General features: G+C 47.0%; 1 protein-coding gene across 1 annotated transcript in view; it reads right to left on the reverse strand.

Moving 5' to 3' along the window:
- The window catches only part of TMEM178B (transmembrane protein 178B), a 367,199-nt gene that overhangs the window by 28,851 nt on the left and 314,999 nt on the right, over window positions 1-23,349 (reverse strand). Inside the window, exon 3 of the mRNA XM_063100954.1 lies at window positions 7,311-7,448. Coding sequence (XP_062957024.1) covers window positions 7,311-7,448 — 138 coding nt within the window. The remainder of the gene's footprint in view (window positions 1-7,310; window positions 7,449-23,349) is intronic.

Raw genomic sequence — 23,349 nt, forward strand, 5'->3', positions numbered from 1 at the left:
CCTCCAGGCGAGATGCACATTGCCTTGGACTTTTCCTTTTAGGCTTATGGGTTTTCAGAATTGCTAGGCCTTTCTCAGGTCTTTGTCTTTCAGAAGTGGGGTGCTATGCTGAGTGTCTGGGGGCTCCTGGCACAGCTGAGCTGCTCTCCGGTGAGCTTGGTGGAGTGGGTCCAGATGCCAGACATTTGGCATCACTGGTTTGCAAATCACTGCAATCACTGAAACTTAATAGCCTGAGCTCCTTCAGGACATTCTCTTCATACCCCCGACTGAATGGGAGGTATGAAAGGTCACACTGATCACAGGTGGTAGGAAAAGGAACTTTAATGATTTCCTTTTCTCATTACCACTCATGCCCTCTGTTCTGGCCACAGTCTCCTCTATATGCCCTTTGTGCTTTGAGAAGGGAGGGAAAGGAAAGAGGGAACACAAAGAGGAACATGAGGGGATGGAGAGAGATTCTGGAAATGCCGGCACCTGCTCTTAAAAGCACAGAACCTAGTCGTGCTAGTGTGGGAAGAGGCGTGTGGCACAGGGGGTCACAGGATCGTCAATGCAAGGCACTGAAACAGACGCAGCAGGAAGGCTGCAAGAACCCAAGCTGGGGACCCGAGCTGGGCTCTGGCTCCAGTTCTGCCACTCACTAGCTGGGTGACCCAGGACAACTCGACACAACTACTTTTATCTGGAAACACAAGGAGGTCAAACTGGATGGTCTATAAAGTCCCTTCTATTTCTAATATTCTATGAGTCCAAGTTAAAGACAGAAGGCTTTTCATGAATTCATGTATAATTCATAGTCTACTTCCAAAAGGAATTTGAGGGCCGAGCCCGTGGCGCACTCGGTAGAGTGCTGCGCTGGGAGCGTGGCGACGCTCCCGCCGCGGGTTCGGATCCTATATAAGAATGACCAGTGCACTCACTGGCTGAGTGCCAGTCACGAAAAAATGACAAAAAAAAAAAAAAAAAAAAAAGGAATTTGAGATATTCTATAACAAAAATAGGGCCGAGCCCGTGGCGCACTCGGTAGGGTGCTGCGCTGGGAGCGCGGCGACGCTCCCGCCGCGGGTTCGGATCCTATATAAGGATGACCAGTGCACTCACTGGCTGAGTGCCAGTCACGAAAAAACGACAAAAAAAAAAAAAAAAAAAAGGAATTTGAGATATTCTATAACAAAAATAGATAGAGCCTAGGACCATTCAAATAAAGATAAAAAGAGGATAAGGAATCCCATGGAAGGGGAAATGCTTAGAACAGAAACAGAAGAGAAGATAGGGTATTATCTTGAAAAACTTCTGCTCTATTGAGTCAAAAATCAAAACGCTTTTTGCTTGTTGCACATAATTCACTTTAGAAATGCATTTGTTCAGCAAATATTTATTAGAAGTGCAGATACTGTTCCCGACACTGGAGATACCGTGGTAAAGGTCCCTTCACTAAGGCACACAAGGTTCTGGAGTTCATGGAGGTGCAGGGAGAGACACAATGAACAAATACAGAATGTTAAAAACATTTCAGACACCTCGGTCCCAGTTCTTGGTTTCTAATATCATTCTCCAATCAAAGGAAACAAGGCTCCTTGGACTGGCTGATCCTAGGACTGTGGCAGGAAATTTACAAGATGAGCCTGGAGCACCTTGTAGTGCCCAAAACTGAGTGCACAAATAAGCAAACGAACAAAAACTAACCCTCCCAAATACCCACATTGATGGGGTACATTGAAGGGGCACAGGAGCCAACTGTGAGAGCTCCCAGTGACTAAAGCTGGAAAAATTAGAGCAACAAAATAAAGAAATATTAGATTATAAGCCAAAGCGTAAAATGTCCATGAGTCCACATCAATAGAAATAAGTGACTGAATAAATTAATAAATGGGGGAGAAGAGACATCTCCCATGTAGAAGAATTCCAAACAATGAATGCCGATACTCCATCCTAAAGGAGTGTCTGAGTCCCGGCACCCCGTCCTAACTCCCCTCTCCTCGAGCGTGCGCTGCACATAGTGACTTCCTTCCAAAGAGTGCCACATGGAAATGAGGGCGAAAAAAGAATAATGTTACAGTGGACAAACATGACAAACACTATTTTATCCAGGTGAGCAGGACAACATCCTCAGTCATAAATCATGTTGAAACGATGTGACAAAAGAGGCACGTTTTTACCTCTGTGATGTTCTTCCCCCAAATCCCTAACCAGTCTAATCATGAGAAAAACAGCAGACACGTTCCAGGAGCGGGGCATCCCACAACACCCCTGGCCAGTACTCCTCAACACTGTCAAGGTCATCAAAAACTAGGCAAGTCTGAGGAACTGCCACAGCCAAGAGGAGCCTAAGGAGGCATGAGACCTAAACGCAGTGCAGGATCCTGGAACAGAAAAGGCCATCAGGTAAAAACTAAGGGAATCTGAATAAATGATGGACTTTAGTTAATAATAATGTACCAGTATTATTCATTAATTGTAACAAATGTACCATATTCATAATATGGGAAACCGTGTGAAGAGGGTGGGTAATAAGGGAACTCTGTGTACGATGGCTCATTTTTTCTGTAAATCTAAAACTGTTCTAAAAAATAATGTCTACTTAATAAAAAAAAAAAAAAAAAAGAGGGTCTAAAGGTCAGAGACAGAAGTCAGAAACTGTCTCTCCTACTGGCCTTGACTTCAATGAGTTCCAAGCTGCAAGGCTATGAATCTGCCAACAGCAGCATGATCTTGGAAGAATACTGCAAGCCTTGCATGAGACCCCAGCCCCATCTGAGACATTGATCGCAGTTTTGTGAAACTGTCATCAGAGAACTCAGTGAAGCTGTGCCCAGGATTCTGACCCATGGGATCCGTAAGATAAATGTTTGTCATTTTTAACTGTTAAAAAATCAACCAAACACGAAACACAACCACCACAAACACTTCGGAAAGTAGCGAATGTGCTGTAGAAAATTAAATTAATTAAAACATAGAGAGTGCCTAGGTGGCTTCACTAAATTGGGGGGTCAAGGAAGTCCTCTTTGAGGGGGGTCACCTTTAAGTTGGAATCTGAATCCAAGGAATTGTGGGGAAGGCACCATGGGCAAAGAGATCAACCAGCTCGAGGGCCTTGAAGTAAAACTCCATGTGTTCCAGGATAGAATGGACTTGAAGTTCCACTGGAAGTCATTGGACCATTCACAGTGGATTAGTGACATATCTTATCTATAGTGGGTTTTATTTTTGTTTGTTTGTTTTTGTTTTTTTATTTGACTGCTCTGTGAAGGACCAGTGCAGAGTGGTCAGAGCAGAGTCAGGGCATCCAGATGGGAGGTGCCAGCATCAGCCTGGTCAAAACATCATGGAGCCTTAGACCTGAGTGGTGGCAAAGGTGACAGGTGTCTTCCAGAGAGTATGGGAGGACTGGGAGAGGGTCTGCTGGAGTGGGGCATGGATTGGATGTTTCTACTCATCTTGGAGATCTGTGTTCATGACATGGCTCTGAGGTGCCCCAGTGAGGGAGTCACAAGTCATCGGAGCAGTCATATGATCCCTTGCTGTGAAGCCTTGCTCCCATCATCCTGTTCCTGAGTTTCTGAATATCACTGCTGATTCTGGTATGCAAATTGTGTCCTGCCAGTCTGTGCAAGGTTCCCTCTGGAGGCCCTGCCAAAGGGGAAATTGGATCCCACCCACCAAGCCCAGCCTCCTGGCCAGACAAAGCTGCCCTACTTAATGAATTGCCTCCTCTGGGTTGAGTGTTAAATAATTTGTTGCTCATTATTTCACAGGGTTCAGGGTGCCCTCTCTTTAACCTGGGGAATAGTTAAACCTGGAACAGAGAAGTGATCAGCGTAAGCCACCTTCCTTCATACCAGAACAGAGAAGAGGATGCGAATAGAATGCTTCCATTTTTATTTTGGCCCTGCTAGTTTTATCTAAAGTCACCTGCAATTCCATTTTTGACTCGACCCCAAATTTACCTTTTTCATTCTTGCCGCCTCCTCCTTTTTCACCCACTCACTACACCCATGCCTGGCCAGCTCCAGACACTGCAGATGGGAGTCCCAGCCAGCTCTTCTCACTTGCAGCCCAACCTAACCCTGTGGGCATTTGGCTTTGCTCAGTTACAGACACCTTTAACACCAACCTGAGTGAAAGCTAAGGCCGTGGGCCTTTTTATTCCACTTGGTTAAGTAAAAAGAAGATTAATTCCCAGAGGGTAGGGATTAAATCCTAGAAGATAAACTCCTAGAGGGCAAGGACTGGGCAGGTTCTGGGAGGGACTAGTGTTGAAATGTCTCTTTGACACACAAGATTCTATAGGTCAGGTATCATGTCTGGGTTGACGCCCCAGTCTCTCAGTTGAGCTCTCCCTGCTGAGCAGGGAGAGGCAAGCACGGCTTCCATTCTTGAGTCTGCTCCCTGCTGGTTCCTGACCAAACCAAAGGTGCCCGAGGCTTCTGGACACCCATGGCTGTGTCTAGCCCAGCTGGAAAGGGCTTTAACTTGAGAAGGAACTTGCACCCCTCAGAGGCACATCTTCCAAAAAGACCACCATTCAAAGGATCAGCAATTAGTGGCTTTGTTCTTCAGCCTCTTCTGTGGGTGTCTGGCTTGATGTTACCCACAAGGTGTATGGCCAGCACTTCGCTCCCTAGGGACCCAGGTAACAAAGCTCCAGGGTGGATGAGAAGGCTGCGAATCTATGGATGAGATGGGCTTGCTCCGCCCTGGACAGTGCCCCAGTCAGCAAGAAGCAGCTCTTGGAACAGCAGCTTCCCGAAGGTCTTCTGGATGCTAACACTATCACAAAGCATGGCTTTGCTACTTAAAAAAATAGAGTGCTTGTTCGAGAAAAGCAGATTTATCTGGGCCCCTCAGTATCAGGGCTTGGATGAGCCTTTGCAGTAATAGTTGATGCACTGCCCTACCTCTTGTTGCATAAGGCTTGGAGAAACAGTCACAAAAGACCAGGGTAAAAAAAAAAAAAAAATGATGAGTTTTGACCAACCAGTCCATCCCTAGTATCATAAAATATGAGAGCTGGAAACAACTTGAAAGTTGATCTGTTCTACTAGCTCTCAACTCTGGTTGCACACTAAGATCACCCCCGAAGTTCTGCTTGGATTGCCTAGGGTGGGGTCCTGGCATCAGTATTTTTGAGAAGCTCTCCAGGTGATTCCAACATGCAGAGGTTGAAAAGCATTACCTAGGCAAGGGCTAGGCAAGGGCTAAGCAAAGCTCCTGCTCACTCACCCCCCCCCCCCCCCGTGAGGGCCCTCAGATTCCTAATCAAGCCTGGGGGCTTTCAGACTGGCTCCCCCAGAGTCTGAGCCTTCTGGGAAGTGGCCCAGCAGCCAAGGGCAGGACTCTGGGCATCCTCCTGCCCCCCACACCCCTCCTGGGAGGCTGCCCACCCAAGGTCTCAGGTGAGTGGGGAGTGTTCCATTGCCCCCACCGCACTCACAGCAGATGGCCCAGACAGTGGCACTCCATTCTGGCCTGTCTATGGTCTGATCAGTGGTGTGTGGCCTGGCCAGGAAAGATCAACTGGCCAATCGCATCATCTCTCTCTTTCTTTGGAAGCTGACTTAAGCAACCCAGAGGGAAGCTGTCAAAGAGCTGAAAGTTCCAGGAGACTTAGCACCAGGACAGAATCTGAGCTCTGTGCCTAGCCTGAAGAGAGGGGACCACGAAGAATGTGCGCAGGAGCTGCAAACTCTTTCAAAGAGGTGGAGATGAAAGAGCTCCAGCCCCCAGGGCTCGCCGGATTCCTGCTCTGCCCGAGGCCTGTTTGCTCAGCTTTTCTCCGATTCCTGGGAGACTTCTCTAGAGCCTTAGGAAAGCCCTGTTTTACTGGAGCCTGTCTTCGTATATCCAGAGGAACCTTAGAGAGAGCCCTCACTACAAACAGACCCGCTCCACTTTTATCTTTTTATACTTTAGGGGTCTGAGTAAGATTTTGATTGAAATGGGGAAACAAAAAGAATTGTTCTGCAAAAACAATGCATGGGCATCACTGGCCTGGTCTGAGTCTTTGTTTCATGGAAGGAGACACTGAGGCTCAAAGAAGCCAAGTCTGGCTGGCCTAGTCAGCCTCTCTCTGCAGGAGACCAGGAGGGGTGTGGGAACTGCTGGAAAGAGCCTCCGTGTTCCTCCTTCCCCCAGCCTCTGCCATGGCGGCAGGTGCGGGGCCCCGGAGGGCAGCTCTGATGGCAGAGAGTATGGAGTGCTTTAAACAGTATCTCCTTGGGAAGCCCCACGTGTCTTTGGCACAGAATGGCTGTGCTTCGAGGGAACAGGGTGGACCCTCAGGCCCAAGCCCAATTCTACGAGTCTCTCCTTCCACCCCCCCCCCACCAACCTTAGCTCACTAGTACCCAGTGACATCTCTGTACATCTAAAGGGACAGCCCCCTCCTCTCACCTTGACCTGTAGGCAAAGAGCCAGCACGATCCACCTCCCACCTCTGTTCAGAAACCCAGACCTGGCCTTTCACAAAAGAAACCTGAGCTGGGCGTTTGCACAGGGTGCATAAAGTCCATATGCCGGACTCACTTTTCCTTCTTTCTATAAATATTTCTAATCCCCTCTGTCCAAGCCCAATTCCTCCTCTACCAAGCCCCATGCAATGGTTAACTTCAGCTTTGGATGGAGACTCAAACCAGGAGACCAAAAGGCACATTTTAGCTCTTAAGGGAAAAGAAGAGGCACAAGTAGATCGTGGACTACCGATCACTTCCCATGGATTGGAACCTATTCCTGCACAGCTATGCAGCTCTCCTTACATACAACCCCTTTAACAGGACACTGGTTTGGTTCTCTGGCCATGACAGTAATAGAGTAAGGGAGACAGATATGCAAGAGAGTCTAGCCCTGTCCCACCACTGCCTAATTAGAAATGGGTGCCACATTAGGATCTGTAAATCAAGGGTAAAGATAGGCTTTTGGAAAGGAAACTGCCCAGATAGCACCCCCTCCTGCTTCCCACCCCAAATGCCCAAGCACTTTTTGGGTCCGTGCTTCTCCAGATATGATACATCCATCTGCCATAACCACATCTCATAAACATTTTGATAATGGTCTCTCTCCCACCCCAGGCAGTCAGATCCCCCAACAGTGAGGACCATGTCTGAATTTCCTTCACATCCCCAATAGCTGGCACAGTGGCGAGTAGCTAAGAGGAGCTCAGAGTACATTTGATGAATCCATGAAGGAGTAAATGAGAAGAGCCCCAGTCACATCAGGGTCCCTCCTGCCATGCCCTCTACCATTCTCCCAGGATTCCAGCAACCAGGACCCTTCCCACCCCGACCCCACCCCCACGCCGGCAGCCTTACCTCCCATGAGGAAGAGAAGCCCTGCCACATACTGCATAAGGCCTCGGTCCCAGCAGCAGCCCAGCACGCCGATGATCCAGCCGAAGAGGATGATGGCCACCGCCATGCCCATGAAGCCGGCTGTCATTCTGCGCAGGTCTGTGGGAAAGCAGGTGGGCAAGAGTCAGCATCAGCTCCTGGGGCTCAGGTCAGGGTGCACCCAGCCCTGGATGGGGAGAGAAAGGGCAGGGCTCTGCAGGGGCAGGAAGACAACCTGTCCTTTTCAGACGGGTGTCCCTGGCAGAGAAGAAAACCCCCATGGTGACTGTCCTCATGCAAAAATGCTCCAGGACAGTTCAGTTCCTAAGCACAGGGGGAAAGTCATGGTGATATAGCTGTCGTTTCTTGTGTACCTCCTTGGTGCCAGGCATGGTGCTGTCCTTCCCATGCATCTATCACAACCTTCTGAGACAGGTGCTGTCTTTATCCCTATCTGCAAAACAGAGCAACTTGCTGAAAGGTGCACAGCTAGTAAGTGGTAGAACAGGGAAGGGGATCCAAATCCCTATGGTTCCTGGGTCTTGACCATAGCATCATTCAGGCTCACGGAGCAGGTGAGAACAGGAGAGATGGGCTGGTGTAGCCCAGCAGGGAGCTGGCAATCACGCTGCACCTGCCAGATCTCCCTCCCTTCTCTCCGGGGTTTTGCTGGTCTCCACAGAAGGCTGTGTGTGAGGAGAAGCTGCAGGTTTGGGGATTTGAGGGTTCCTTCCCTCCAAGCTGGCTCCCAGGGCTTAGGTGTCCCAGCGTGAGGGGCTGCGGGGTGGGGACCACACTGCCTGCCCTGTCTGTGCCCGGGAGCAGGCACCCTTCCTCTCACCTGCCTCGCCCTCTGCCCATGCAGTGCCCCGGGCCCAGCTTCCCGAGTTAGGCCCTTCCTTCCTGCACGTCTCAGCCACGCAGCATCCGGCTCAGCTCGGCTTCCTCCCCGGCCCCCACCCTGCCCTCCTGCGCCCAGAAGCAGCCAGCCACCCTCACACCTCCCTGCACGTGTCCACCACACACCCCCGGCGCCTGCACATGTTCTTCATCCCACTCTCCTTCCCCAGAACTTGACCTTCTCTCCTCCTCTGGGAAGCACTCCTGCCACCACTTCTTCCCCCCTGCCCGCCACCACCTGCAGCACCCAGGCCCCTCCCCACCCCCTCCATCCCAGCCTTGCACCAGCCCCACCCCGCCATGAGGCTCCATGCAGGGGCAAAGCCATGTGTGCAGCTTCTGCCCCAGGGTTCCTGCTCCCCGGGGGCCTGCAGAGCAGCCTGGAAGACCCCTGGGCATCCCCCTCTCTCAAAGGAAGGGGTGAAGCATGAGGGTGGAGGGGAGGGTGGCTGAAGGCAACCCACATCAACACCCCATGCACATACACCCCTGCTGCCTGGACAATCTCTTCCCTTCCCTGAGAAACAAATACCCCACCTTGTGGGGAGCACCTTGGAGTCTACATACCTCAGGACAGCATCCCCTTCCCTCCATTCCTGTCTCACTCCAGCCATCCCATCAGGAGCCACAGCAGAGCAAACAAAAGGATTCCTGGCATGGCTTGGCTAGAAAACCCCTCTGCAGAGGAATCTGCTCCACCTTCTAGTCCTGACATTGAAGATCAGACCCTGGCAGCCCCTGCCCAGGGGAAAAAGCTGGCAGGGGAGGGGGCGGGAGGGCTGGCCCCTCCATTAGGTGAGGAGGGGCCTACAGAGGAAGCAGGACAGGGCTCCAGTCTCAGAGGCAGACATCCTCAGAGAACCCCTGAGCCCAGTCCTCCCTCTCTCCCCTCACTGACCCGGCATGCCCTCCCCAGCCACGTAGAAGTAATTCTCACTGTGGTCATTTGATGCGTAAATATCATGCAGCACTGTACCACCTCTCAATCGCCAGAAGTGTCAGTTGAAACTCTGTGAAAACGTCATTTGATTACAATGCTAAACATGTGAGCCAAGCTTCCTGCACAGCCAGCTCGAAACAAGGGAAACAGGGAAGGAACGCTGCTGCCCTTTGGCCGCCGGCACCACTTCTTACTGAACCACCCCTGGCCGTCCTCTCCCCTCCACTCCCCAAACGCTCTCTGCCTTAGTCCCTTCTTTCTTCACCTCCACAAGGGACTCCTGAGTGAACTGGCCTGAGCTGCGTCTCAGTGGAGAAAGGACCCACTTGACCTGTGCAACCATTTGATCGATTCCTGGAAATGGGACACTCTTTGCCACCGTTGCTTCTTCTGCTCTCCACTGTCCTCACGGGTGAGGAGGCAGTGGGAAGAGGGAGAGAGGCCAGCTTATTCTCAGAGCTTATTCTCACAGCCGAGTACACTCCTGTGCAGGGCCCTTCCTTTTTGGGTGCAAGGAAATCCTGTCCCCTCTGGCAGCACTAGAGCGGACACTGCCTCTCAGCGGGCCCGACTCTCACCTGGCCTTGCACGCTGCAGGCCCTGCCCTGGTCGCCCAGGCTCTGCAGATGCAGAGGCACAGAGGTACTGCCCTGGGGATTAAGTGGATAAGGGCCACATAAGGTGTGTTCACTCTGGCCAGGGATGGAAAAGTGGGCTGGGCAGGAAAACAAGAGGGAAATGCAAATCAGAAAAAAGGGAGGATGATCGTTGTTGGAAGATGAGGACAAAGGGTTTTACTTAGAAGGAAAAAAGGAAAAGGGGGAGAGGGAGAGAACAATTCCTCCCCTCAAAGTTCTGAGACAGACACTAGTCATCTGTGTCCCAGGTCAGGAGGGGCTATTGCCCTCCAACACACACTAGGGACACTTTGCTGTCTCTCAAAGGGCTCTGTCCACAGAAGCTGAGAGCTGTGCTAAGTTGTTGATCTGGAAACCAAGAGGAAAGACAGAGGTCATGCCTGTGTATGTCCACTGACCCGGGAGGAGCCCTGTGAGCTCACACGCATGGCCCTGTGAGCCTGATTCTGCCAGAGCCGTGCATGAGCAGCTGGTTATTTTGTCCTTAGACCTAGGTGGTAACTCAGGGAAACTGTGACAACAACTTATAAGTAGGGAGGATGGGAAATACCCTAACTCTAATTTCCAAAGAAGTTAAATAATTTATCAACAAACAGCCTCAAAACCAGTCAACTACAAGCAGAGTGAGTTGCATTATTGAGGTATATGGAAAAAATAAAATAATGTAATTAAGATGTACTGGGTTATAATGGCCAACTAAACAAATGTATTTAGCATTTCTCCCTTCCAAACCAAGCCAGAACTATAGCTAGGAGTTTTTGTTTGTTTGTTTTCAAAGACAAAAACCTGCAAGGATGCGGATGATGGGAAAAGAGACAACGACAGTAGCGACTGGAAGCTGCAGAGCTGATGGCTGGTGTAATTGACGTAGCAGAAGAGCCAGATCTAAAGCCAACAGCAGCCAACCTGCAGAATCCCCAAGAGACTCATGAATGGCACCAACAGGTCCCTTTGGATCAGGCGGTGAAGCAGAGGGAGGGAGATAAAACAATGATTTGGTGGAAGTTATTTGAGAAGGAACTAGATCCCTAGATCCCCTCCCCCACGCCACCTCACTGGGGGATCCCAGCCTGCCCTCCCATCTGCAGGAGTGGGCAGGGCATGAAACACAGTACTTCAGAATAGGGGTGGACGAGCTCAGGTGAGGGTGGGCCCGCACAGCTGAGGGTCGGGGTACTAAACTGAAGTTCACTACCCCACCCTGATAGGGTGATTGCCCATGGACACATACTGGGTGTTGAATCTTACCATGGAGACCCCAGCGCTCTTCCACTTGGCTCCCAGGAGCCGGCTGCTAAGGCTTTGTCCTCCAGCCTAGCTGGGGAGGCCTTTCTAGGGATGACCAGCACAGACACTAGGAGCACCCCATAAGTGGCCCCTCACTCAGGGCTCCCAGGCAGCTCTTTAGCACCTTTTAAACATGAGCAGACAACCAGCATCACCAGATATCTGAGAAGAGCCTATATAACCTGGGAGAAAAACAACTTGAGGAAACTGCAGGGAGAAGAAAAAAATAATTCAAAGTCATTACTGATATCCCCAAAGAGACAAGAGAAGAAAGACACTTCCTTCATGAAATAAAAACAGAATACTATTAAAAAGGACTAGCCAGAGAACAAAACTAATACCTTGAAATAAAATACCAGAATCAAAATCTATAAAATTTATATTATAAACTCAATTCTGCTTTATATATTAACAGTTCCATCACGTTCCGAAAAGCTTACAAAACGTACACTGAACAGTATGAAAATAATGATGAAACAAAGGACAGAAAAAGGACCAGAAGGACAATGGGGATCACATCCACACACACAGCTTGGCCCAGGAGGTCGTGAGGGAGGTTACTGTATCCCCATATTTGAACTTAAAGGCATTAGATATTATTCCCATTGCTTTTAAGTCTTCGTTGTCTTTTGTTTGCACTTGAGTAAGTCTGCACTGCCTCTCTGCCTGTGCAACGGCCCACGTGCGATGGCCCCATTTCTGCCATGTGCATTAACCTTCGTGTCAATCTTCTCTCTAGGAGTCGGAAACTGCCTCTTTAATTCTTTGTGATTTCTCACTGTGCCCACAAGCGGAATTTTGTACTCAGGACCTTACATAGCTTATATTTCTTTCCCCATCTCTTCTTGCCTTTTTAGAAAAAAAAAGAGAGAGAGAGAGAGAAGAAAAGAAAAGGAGGGAAGAAAGCCTAACTCACCTACGTGAGGCCCTGGGAAAATATTATGCAGGGCTGGCCTGAGAATAATCCCCTCGGAGAGAGCTGGAGTGATGCATTTGGCTCTGCAGGCAAAGGTGAAGATGAAGAAAAATCTTCTCACCAATCCTGTTGGGTTTGAGTCCATTATCTGTACTTTCTGTGACCCTAACATTTAACATTCTGATATTTGAAATGAGAAAGGTGCATTCCAAACTTTTTTGAATTTAGTTCAGGGGGGTGGAAAGGAATGGGCAGAGGGAGGTTGCCAAGGAGGAAGGGTGGAGGAGGAAAGTCAAGGAGAGCCATTCAACAGAGCCAGAAAAAGCAGTCCTTCACAAAGTTTGATTTGAAGTGTACACTGCTATTAACATTTAAATTGAAAGGTATTGCTTGCAACTCTACAAGGGAAACCAGGATATCTGCATTTAAATAAACATCACTTAGAAGAAAAATATATCGGGCTCTGAAAGCCTTTCTATTTGCTCTTTAAAGATCTTGCACAGGAAAATGAGGATGATTGGATTTTTTTTCTCATTAAAGAAGCAGAAACGGGGAGAGTAAGTATGTGTTACACCTTGCGGCAATGCTAAACGCTGGAGTTAGAGAAAGGAGCCTGCTATATCAATGGCCCCAGCAGCGACAGCGTGGAGTGCCGCTCTGCAGCTGGGGACCAGCAGGGCCGTGGTCCTCTGCTGGCCACTCACACCTCTGCATGAGCCTCATTTGCTGGAAACTCTCTCTTCTGCATGATTTGAGTATATAGTCCTGGCTGGCTGCAGGGACAGGACAGTGTTAGCTGCCCTGAGACCTGGACAGTCATTTATGAATTAATCAGTTCCTTATGAATCAAGGTCACAGAAACTGAATCGAAGGGCAGAACTGAAATGTTTTTACTCCGAGGGGTTCATCAGTCTGGGAAGTAAGAAGTAGAGAGTCCATAACGAACACTCTAGCCATGGGATTTACTCAGGATAAACTGATGCAGAGGACAGGAGATATTCCAGGGACTGGTCACTACACAGCGACTGTCTCTGAAGGACATGGAGTTCTGATTCTGGGGAACCATACGGAGATGCAGCAGGTAGGGGATGGAAGGAAGGATCTTGGGAACCAGACTACCCCTGTTCAAATCCTGGCTCTGCCACAAACTGGCCATGGGAACTTGAGCAAATTAGTCCATCTCTCTGGATCACAGTTTCCACTGTGGATGTGGAGGTGATGACAGTACTTCAGAGAGTTATTAAGAAGTTTAAATAAGTTAAAGTTTAAATAAGTTAACATGTGTTCACTGCTTAGAATAGTACCTGGCACAATGCTAGCACTATAGAAGTATAAATAGAAATGGAAGCCACCGAAATTAAAGTCATCTTCATACCCCATGTGACTGCATTTGCTGTACAGGAGCACCAAGGAGCTGAGTGACATGTTGGGGTATGCCCCGGATTAGGGATTTGGTACCCAGAGGGAGCAGGCTTCTGGAAGCTGTTCTCTACACCTTGGGAGGCCAAGGTGAAGGCTCTGGTTTTTTATTTACTAATATTGAGATGCATCCAGCTCAAAGTATTGACATGGCCTATCCTCTGAGGACCACATCTGCTTAAGGTCACCACAACTAACAGCAAGGGCACCGGAGGGCACAAGGCTGTTTAAACCTTGGGCTCTGCCAGTGAGCAGCACACTGATCCAGAAGGAAGTGACATGGCACAGGGCCACCACACTGTTGAGAGTACTTCAAGTGATTTAGTTAAGAAAAACTGAAACAGTGACGTACCTAATGGGATGTTTTTCCTGGGACTTTCTCCTAGAATGTTAAGTTGTTTCAGCATCGTAAGGTAATTATGTATAAGGAATTGTTTTCATATGAAAATAGAATAGCTCTTAGGCTTTCATGAGAAAGTGCCTGACTTGAGGCTTCGATCCCTAAAAGGCCTTTCAGAACTGTCCTCTGCCCCCACCCCGCCATGTCTCCATCTCTCTCCAAGACCCCCGTGCTCCAGTGTAACAAACCGCAGCTCCCTCCCTCTTTCCTCAATGACACTGTGCTCTCTGACAACATGGCTCCCACCTGCTCTGGCCAGCAAGCTTCTCATCATCCTTGAAGATTTCCCTAAAAACCAAATGTCTCTGGAGGCTTCCATAAAACTTTAGCAGACACTCACATCCAGTCCTCGGGGTTCCTGTAGCAGTTGGTTGATATCAATGCCACTTCTTATTATAATTATTTGTTTATATCCCCCTCTCTCCAATGAACTAGAGCTTGTTCAGTATTACATTCATGTCTGGTTTATTTTGTCTTCCTTGTCCCTAGTGCATTGCCCGACATAAGCGGCTGCTCAATAAATATTTGCTAAATGAGATCAACATCCCACCCTACAACAATTGCCACAACTATGTGCACCATGGAATAATGCATGGTGAGGAGAGTGACCCACTTCAGTGACTCAAATGTCATTGTGACTTGGAGCCAAATTCTCTCTTCTCCAATCTTGTCTTTATAAAAATAGCCAGTGTTAAGTATCCCTTAGCAATTCAACATAGTTTTTTATTGTATACAAAGAAAATATCAACATGGCTCTGCATTCTAGAGGACACAGAGCCACAAAATTTAATAAGCACATGTGATACCCCAAATATTACAAACACAACAGACCTTTCTGTACCATCCCTCCCCCTAGTCAGGAAAAGATAGTGGGGGGAAGTAGTTGCTATAGAAACAAGAAGTGGTTTCTGGGTCAGAAGACAGGCTTGAAGCTTTCTCCTCCTCAACCCTTCCTCCGGATTAGAGAGCTGCCATAAATAGAGATACTATGTGATGCTGCCATATACAAATCATGTCCATTGTCAAAACAATGGAAGGCAAATTGCAAGATTCGTTCTCATCTGATGAAAGCTGGGTCAGCAGCTGAAGCTAAAGCAAGTGCCTGGAGAGAAGAAAGAAGCGGGGGAAACCCAGAACCAAGAGGCCGAGTCCCAAGCCAAATAAAAAATTACAAGAATGGCTCCCTTCTCCCTGCTGCCCCGCAGCTAAGCCAACACAGGAGAACTGCAGCTCAGCCACCCAGACACACCTGGGTAGAACCAGCTTGGAACCTGCTCCTCTGTCCCCTGTCTGTCTTCCTACCGATGAGGATAAGCTAGAGCAGCTCACTCTGCTACCTTATCCTAGAGAAGCGTCCATTTCTCCTGCCCTGTGTCATGTGTCTCTGACTGGTCTGAACAAAAAGTTCAGAAATCTGGGCTTGCTTGGCAAGAATGTACCTCCAGAGAGTTTCCACAAAGCGATCAGAAGATGGGAGCCTTAAAACACACAGGCACCTTAGAAGGTACTATACAGCCCAGAAAAATTCTGTGGTGTCTGAGAATAGGCTGATGGCAAAGAATTTGAAAAGCCTGGGGAAGGGAAAGATAAACAGGAAGCAACACTGAGTATGGGTTTACTATATGCAGGCATGTGTTGGGCACTTCACAGAGGATGTGTCAATTCACCCTCAGTTGCTCTGCAAGGTAGGTGCTATTTTTCTCATTTAGTAGATTTGGAGCTTGGGACAGGGGGATTTCAGTTGACCAAGGTCACACAGCCAGTAAGAGGCGGCTCTGGGAAAGGGTCCTGGTCTGCCCATGCCCTTTCCATTCCTCAGTGCTTTTCATATTCCATGCCACCTCAAACCCCAGAAGGAAACTTAACATTCAATAAAATGTAATAGAATATTATTCAGCTATTAAAATTATTCTTTGGAAGAATGTCAATGGCATGGGAAAAGTTCACAACAGAATATTCAATGAAAAATAATGCACAAGCTTACGTATTCTGCAAGTACATGAGCCCTATATTGCAGTGTGTATATATGCATCTGTGCATGTGTACCCAAGTGGGAAAAGCAGAGGGAAAGCACACCAAATGTTAACAGGGAGCCTTTCTGGGTTGTGATATTCTGAGTTTTGTTTGTTCCTTTCTACAATGAGAATGTGTTACTTTAATAATCAGATTTTGAGTTCTTTGGGATATGTGAGCTTTATTGTTTTTGAAAAGTTCTAAGTACAAATAATGAGACAACTATGATAGGAGACAGGGGTCTCAAGCCTGGCCGGTTAGCCCAGTTGGTTAGAGCACAGCCTTATAACACTAAGGTCATGGGTTTCAATCCCCAGTCTGGCCAGCCTCCAAAAAAAAAATAGACAGGGGTCTGAGGCATGGCCACAGATTCCTTCTCATGAGTACTGTCTTTTTAAAGATGTACTGCCACTAAATATTTTCTTTTTAATAGTGACAGCTAAAGACCTGCTATGCTCCTCTTTGGCAACAGTGTACACTGTGGAAATACCCGCTGTTGGATGTCAGAGCTTCCTTTGCCGGGTAGCTCCAGTGCAGGCCAGCACCAGTTGATTGCCAGGAATGGGGCTCTAAGATGTCATTGCCTACAATTGCTGTCCTTTTTTGCATGTGATGCTTTCAGAGAAGTGTGCATGGTTCTCTGAGTACCTGCTCTCTGACTATATCCCACACTTTAGGGACAAGGCACTTTGGGACCACCCCCAGAGCCTCAAATAAAACTCATGCAAATGTCTCTATAGCATTCTTCTTACCCCAAAATTCCCCTTCAAGTACTTCCCACAAAGCACAGCAATTTGCTTGAACAGCATGATGGCACAGGAAAAAACAGCCAAAATACTGAACTTGAGGTTAGAATACCAGCATTTGAGTCTTGGTTCTATGCATACTGTTTGGAATGCATTGTACAATCTCAACCAGACTGTCTTAGTTCTGAGGCCTCAAAGCTGAGAACAAGAGATGACAAGTCTCCCCACCCCCGCTCTAAAGTCTACAGCTGCATTGTCCAATATGGTAGCCACTAGCCACAGCTGGGCGTTGAGCACTTGAAGTGAGACATGCTATAAGTGTGAGATATGCACCAGATGTCAAAGACTCAGCATGAATTTTTGTAAAATATCTCATTAATAACTGTTTATATTGGCTACATGTTGATATGACAATATTTTGGATATATTAGATGAAATAAAATATATTATGAAATTTAATTTTACCTGTTTACTTTTGTCTTTAATGTGGCTAATAGAAAATTTGAAGTTACTTATATGGTTTGTGTTACATTCCTATGGGACAGCGCTGTTCTAAATAGAAGTGTAAGACCTTGTTCAGAACTTGCCATGCAGTGCCCTAACCTAGTCCTGCGACTTTCGTTCCCCACCTTTGGTTTCCATATAACAAGAAAGTAAGAGGTTGGGGGCGGGGGTTGAGGAGTGAAAGTTTTTTAGAAGAGAGTCATCAGAGGGCTGTGCATTCTGCCCCCATGGGAGTTTCCACACTCATCACCAGCACCTCTAGCTCAAGCCAAGGAAAGAGCCCTCCAGAGAACCACGTGGAGAGATACACTCTGGGACTCTAAGTGTTTAGGGCACGCAGGGACGGTACCTACCTATGGCCTGAAAATCTGAGGCCAGAAGCTGGTGCAAGTTGCCTGTGGCAGCAGAGCCCAGACAAATCTGTGCATTTCGAGTTTGGCTGGGGAAGGGTCCTGTGCTTTCTCCATGGGCCAAGCAGATGCCAGTGAAGACTACAGCTGCCTTGGAAAGACTCCATCCCAGAGCTTTGCCGGTTAGGGTGTAGTGGATTGAATTATGCAGCCCCAAAACTCCCTGAAGCTTTAATTGTGTCCCCCAGGTTTTATGTATTAGAAACTTGGTTCCCACTGTTACTGTTAAGAAGGTGGGAAATCTTATTACGGTAATCAAAGGGTGGAGCCTTGAAGAGGTGATTGGATTGTAGGACCGTGAAGTAATGAATGGACTGAAAATGGTGGTCAGGGGCGTGGTTGTGAGGGCTTTAAAAGAAGAGGAGAGTCTGTCTTGCTCTCTCTGCTCTCTCTCCTTCCACCATCTTGCACTGTGAGACCCCTGGGTCACTGTCGCCACCACCAGATGGACTTTGGATTTCCCAGCCTCAGAAACTGTAAGCAATAAATGTCACTTTTCTTTATAAATCACCCAGTTTCAGGTATTTTGTTAAAGCAACATAAACGGACTAATACATATGGTGACAGGACTCCAACAGAAAGAATCTCTATGGGGGGTAGCACCAAAAATGGGAGTTGAGCAAGTGGAACCAGGTAAGCTGGAAGGTGTCCTTCCCACATCAGGAGACAATGGTTCATGGCCAGTCCCTGCCAAGCTTTTCCAAAGGAATCATGAAAGTGCCCTATAAGGGATATAGCCAGCATTTGGGCCCTGCCACATGGAGGGTGCCAACACAGAGAGCAGTAACACAAGGCAAATTAGACCCCTTGGGCCTTTCACCTGCCTGCTTCTCCCCAACCCCAGCCCTAGAGGAACCAGAAGTAGTGGGGCTAACACAGGGCAGGTGGAACTATGAGAATAAAGAAACTCAACAGATCTCTTTTCTTACCGCACGTTTCCAAGAGTGAGTCAAGCCCGAGCTAGAGAAAGGAGGTGATTTAAACTAGATACAAGACTTAAGTCCTGATATTAGATCTGACTTGAATTTTAATAACTATAAATGAAAGCTTACTAATACCTGTCAAGTTACTTAAAAATCTGTGAGATCTTCCATAGATGTCATCTAGGAAAAGAGATGAGAGATTGGACAGAATGAGTTTAAAAGGTTGTAGTGAGAAAAAAATAAATTTGTCAAGGACAATCTTTTCTATCAATCGGTTACTGATGACTTTATACAAATCACATCTGAGACAAGAATGATGATAATGGGGATAATAATATTAATAAAGCTCATGCTCTTTATATGCTCGGCATGTCCTTAGCACTTTCTATGCATTATCACACTTAATCTTCCCCCGAAACCAATGTTTATCATCTCTCTTTTACTGATGAGATAATAAGGAGCCTGTCCCAAGCCAGCAGCCTGGAAGCAGAACTAGGGAGAGAGTTCTGGTGGGACTCCAAGGCTCATGCTGTTTGTTCTTTATCTTCCAAGGCCTGTGCTTTTAATCACTGTGCTCTACAGCCTCCTAAAGTCATTGATCAAATGAAATCTATGAAAGTCCTTTGTAAACTGTAAAGTGCTACCACAAATGCCAGTGATCATTTGTGTTCACTTCCAGGCCACAGGACAGAAGAACAAACACAATGGACCCGGTGGGCATTATCAGTACCATATAACGTGTGCTCAGCATTTTCAGAGCGTACTAGTCTTTACAAACAACATGGGAAACCTAAGACTAGGAAATCCTTTTTTTTTCCCCCCCAAAAAAAATCTTTAAATTTTGCAATTCTGGCAAATTGTTTTCTAATTTAGAAGAATGATAGAGGCCTAAAGAATGTGTGCTTACCTCCATCTGTATGTGAGATTAGCAAAGGTGTTTTCCAAAGCCCATGTGCATGGAATGGCATGAGCAGAGTGGGTATTTTGGGGGGCTGGCTAGTTAGCTCAGTTGTTCAGAGTGCAGTGTTAAAACACCAAGGTCAGGGGCTCAGATCTGTACTGGCCAGCCACCAAAAAAGAAAAAAAACCAAAAAACCCCACAATATCTCTTTTTGACAGACAACTAGATAAGGAAAATGTGCTATACATACACAATGGAATACTACTCAGCCATAAAAAAGAATGAAATTCTGTCACATGTAGTGACATGGATGAACTTGGAGAAAATTGTAAGTGAAATAAGCCAGGCACAGAAAGAGAAATAGGGCATGTCCTCACTCATAAGTGGGAGCTAAGAATGAAACAAAGGAAAAAAGAAACAAACACAATAATATACTGAACTTTCAGAAGGAGAGAACAGAACTGTGGTTATTAGAGGTGGGAAAGGGGGAAGGAGGTTAGGGAGAAATTGTTTAATGGACACAAAGAATGAATAAGTTTTGTAATGACGAATATGCCAACTATCCTGATTCGATCATCACATATTGTACAAAAACACTGATAGTCAACGCTGTACCCCACAAATATATATAATCAATTATGTTTCAATAAAAAATATAAAAATAAAAAGCTAATAAAAAAAACCAAAAACCCAAAAGCGTGTTTTGGAGTAGTAAGGACCATGGAATAGAGGTAGGTACTGCTCTGGAGAGCAAGAGATGACCTCTGACCCTTCCTACCAGTTCTAGTACTCCAGGGAAGTTGCACAGTTTCTGTGTTCATCTGCCTACTTCCTGAAATGGGCATGACAATAAATACCCTTGCTACCTGGAAGTGTGAGGGTAGACCAGATGATTCTGCTCCAGTAGGTGAAATTCTCAACACCATTTTTGCAATATGCCAGCCTGCCTTCATTTCATAAGAGATAGAGCAAAATTTGAAAATGAACAGCATCCTATTAAAACCCTACTAATACATTGTGGAGCCATTTTTGAGAATTCTGAGGGACCATAAACCAAGTAGCTCATAACAGGATTGTGTACCTTCCACAAGGCTGAGGGCCACTGTGCCTGAGACATCAGAGCCTCCTCTTCCTCCCTCACACCGTGGGTCCCTAACAGGGGATGCTGTTAGTTACCAGCAGTGAGTGACTGGCCTCAGTCGACCTCTCCTTTCCCCTTGTGCCTTTCTTTGTGGCTCTACTGACTTATTTTTGAAGGCTACCTGTGACGCAGCCTTCTTTAGCAGATACTTAAAGCTCATACAGGAAAAGATCTTGCCCAGAAAAGGGACCTCTGTAGAAGGAAACTAAAGTTTATATCCTATCCCCCACTTGAAAAAAAGTTCCATCAACCAAAATTCCCTCTTTGGGGTCATCCTACATCCCCTTACTTATTCATTCAATGCATGTGCATGAAGCAGCTGCTGTGTGCAGGACGTACAGCAGTGAATAAAACCAAGTCCCCATCTTCATGAAATGTACTTCCTAGGGAGAGAGACAAACTATGCACTTATACACATATACATACATAGGCCAGGTGGCGATCATTGTTACGGAGAAAAATAAAGTAGGTAAGAGGGATGAGGTGTAATGGGGTGGAGTGGGGAGAGTTGCTATTTAATATAGGGAGTCAGGAAAGCTCTCTTAATAAAGTGACATTTAAGCAGACACCTGAGGAAGGGAGGGACTGGGCATACGGATGTCCAGGGGGAAAGCATTTCGGGCAGAGGGAAGGGCACGTGCAAAAGCACTGAGGTAGGAGTCTGCTTTTCTCATTTGAGGAACAGGAGGGGCACTGCATGTTCGATATACTCCTGTGTAGTGTTTTTCTCCTCATAGTTATTGTAACAAGCTGACTTAGAGCTACGTCATAAATCTTAGTGCTCTGGTAGAACCAAAGAAGTATTTGCTATAACCTGCTAAGCTCTTTTCCAGGGAACAAATACGTGTTCCAATGTTCCATTGTGATGACTGGGAAAAGAGCATGGAGATTTTGCTCTGTAAACTGCCCTTGATGAGGAATTCATTTGGTCAGTCATTCACCAGGGACTTCGTATACCCTACTTGGAGTTTAGATTTCATCCAGAAGGCCATGGCGAGCCACAGAAGGATTCTAAGCAGGAGAGAAAGTGCTTAGGTTTTGTTTTCTCTAGAAAGATAACTGGCTGCAGAGTGGAGGTCCAAGTGGGAGGGAGGGAGTCTAGAGACGAGATAATGCTTTAAGGTGGGAAAAATGATGAAGACCTGAACTGTAGCACAGGACAGGGATGGGAGACTGAATTCAGGAGATAGCAAAGCAGTTGAATTGACAGGAATTGGTGACTCAATGTGAGAGACGAAGGAGTGGGATGACCACTGAGGGCTCCCATGTCTCTGGCTTGGATGATGGGAGATGGTGATATCCTTGACACAGAGTAAAAAAGGAGACACCAAGTATTGCATTTCTGTTTAGATTAATTTTTACTTTTTATTTTTTTGGAGGGGGAGATGGGAAGAAGGACAGAGGTGACAAATCCTGCAAGAGAAGAGAGGGATGTCAAGCTCAGTTTGTTAAATGCCTAATACACATCTAATTGGAGGTGCCCATTATGGCACCAGCTGTGTGGGTCTAGCTCATGAGAAAGACATTAATTAGTACTTGAGATACAGATTTGAGAATCATGTAGTCAAAGCCATAGGACTGAATGCCTGCTATCCCAGAGAGGGCACATAAAATGAGAAGAAAAGAAGGTTAGGGACAGAATTTGAATACTAACATTTAAGGGATGAGAAGAGGAGTGAGAACGGATGGCCAAAAAGGGCAGGGCAAATCCCAGCACGGCGGACATTACAGGAGTGAAAGGAAAAGGTTTCACTGACGGCTGATGTTGCTGAGATGAAATAAGACATAATGTCCTGAAACCTTCAACAAAGAGTCGCTGAGCACCGAGTGTGCACCAAGCATCCTGTGGGCAATAGGGAACACAGTGTCTACCAGGGCATGGTTTCTTTCCACACGGAGCTCAGATTTACCACTGTGAGAGCTCCCTCGTGACCTTGGTAAGGGCTCTATTAGTAGAAGTCAATGTCATTGGGTTATCAGGAATGAATGGGAGATAAAAAGCAAAGTCACTCCTAAACACCATGATGTGAGTAGCCTGGCTGGACAGAGAGGAGGAAAATGAGTGACAGCTGGGGACAAACCCAGAGTGAGGGAGGACTTTTCTTAAAAGTATGCAAGTTTTGAGAATTTCTATGCAGAGGAGAAAGAATTGGCAGAGAGGATGAACATGAAGATACTGGAGATTTATCCTATCACCACCCACAAACCCCGTGCCTCCTCATCAACATGGACAGTGAGACACTGAGTCTGGGGTCAGACTGTCTGGGCTTGTGGAGATCTACCTCTTACTAGCCGTGTGACCTTAATAACTCTGTGTCTCAGTTTCCTCATCTGTGAGCAGGGATAATAATAGTATCTACCTCATGAGGTTGTTATGAGGATTATATTTGTATATCACTTAGAGGCTAGCACAAAGTGCCTGGAAGTAAGGCTTAGAAACAGACATGCAATGTACAGGCACACCCACACACGCACATTCAGTGGAGGGAGGTTGTGCAGAGTGAAATAAGAGGGGACAGAGCTTGGCAGATGTGGGGTAAGGGGAGAAAATGGATGAGTTTACAAGTGAGAAACACCTTTCCTCTTCCCAAGTCACTCAAGGCTAAGCTCAAATCCCATCCTCTCTGAAACATCTCTTGAGTACTCCTACCCAGAGTCACCCATTCTGTAGGAAGTGCCAATCATGTAGCCCAATTGTGGGCCGGACCTCTCACTTAGTGCACATTCATTCATTCACTGACCCATTCATTTGTTCTTTTGCTGAGATCCATCTCTTCCAGCACTGAAGATACAAAGGTGGGTAAGACACCAGCCCTTCCCTCGAGGAGGCTGCTGGTCTCCAAAGCCTTAGGGATCTCTTGTCGTGTTCTTTCCCACTGTTCT

The sequence above is a fragment of the Cynocephalus volans genome, chromosome 6, assembly GCF_027409185.1.
Source record: "Cynocephalus volans isolate mCynVol1 chromosome 6, mCynVol1.pri, whole genome shotgun sequence".
In the NCBI taxonomy this organism is placed as follows: domain Eukaryota; kingdom Metazoa; phylum Chordata; class Mammalia; order Dermoptera; family Cynocephalidae; genus Cynocephalus; species Cynocephalus volans.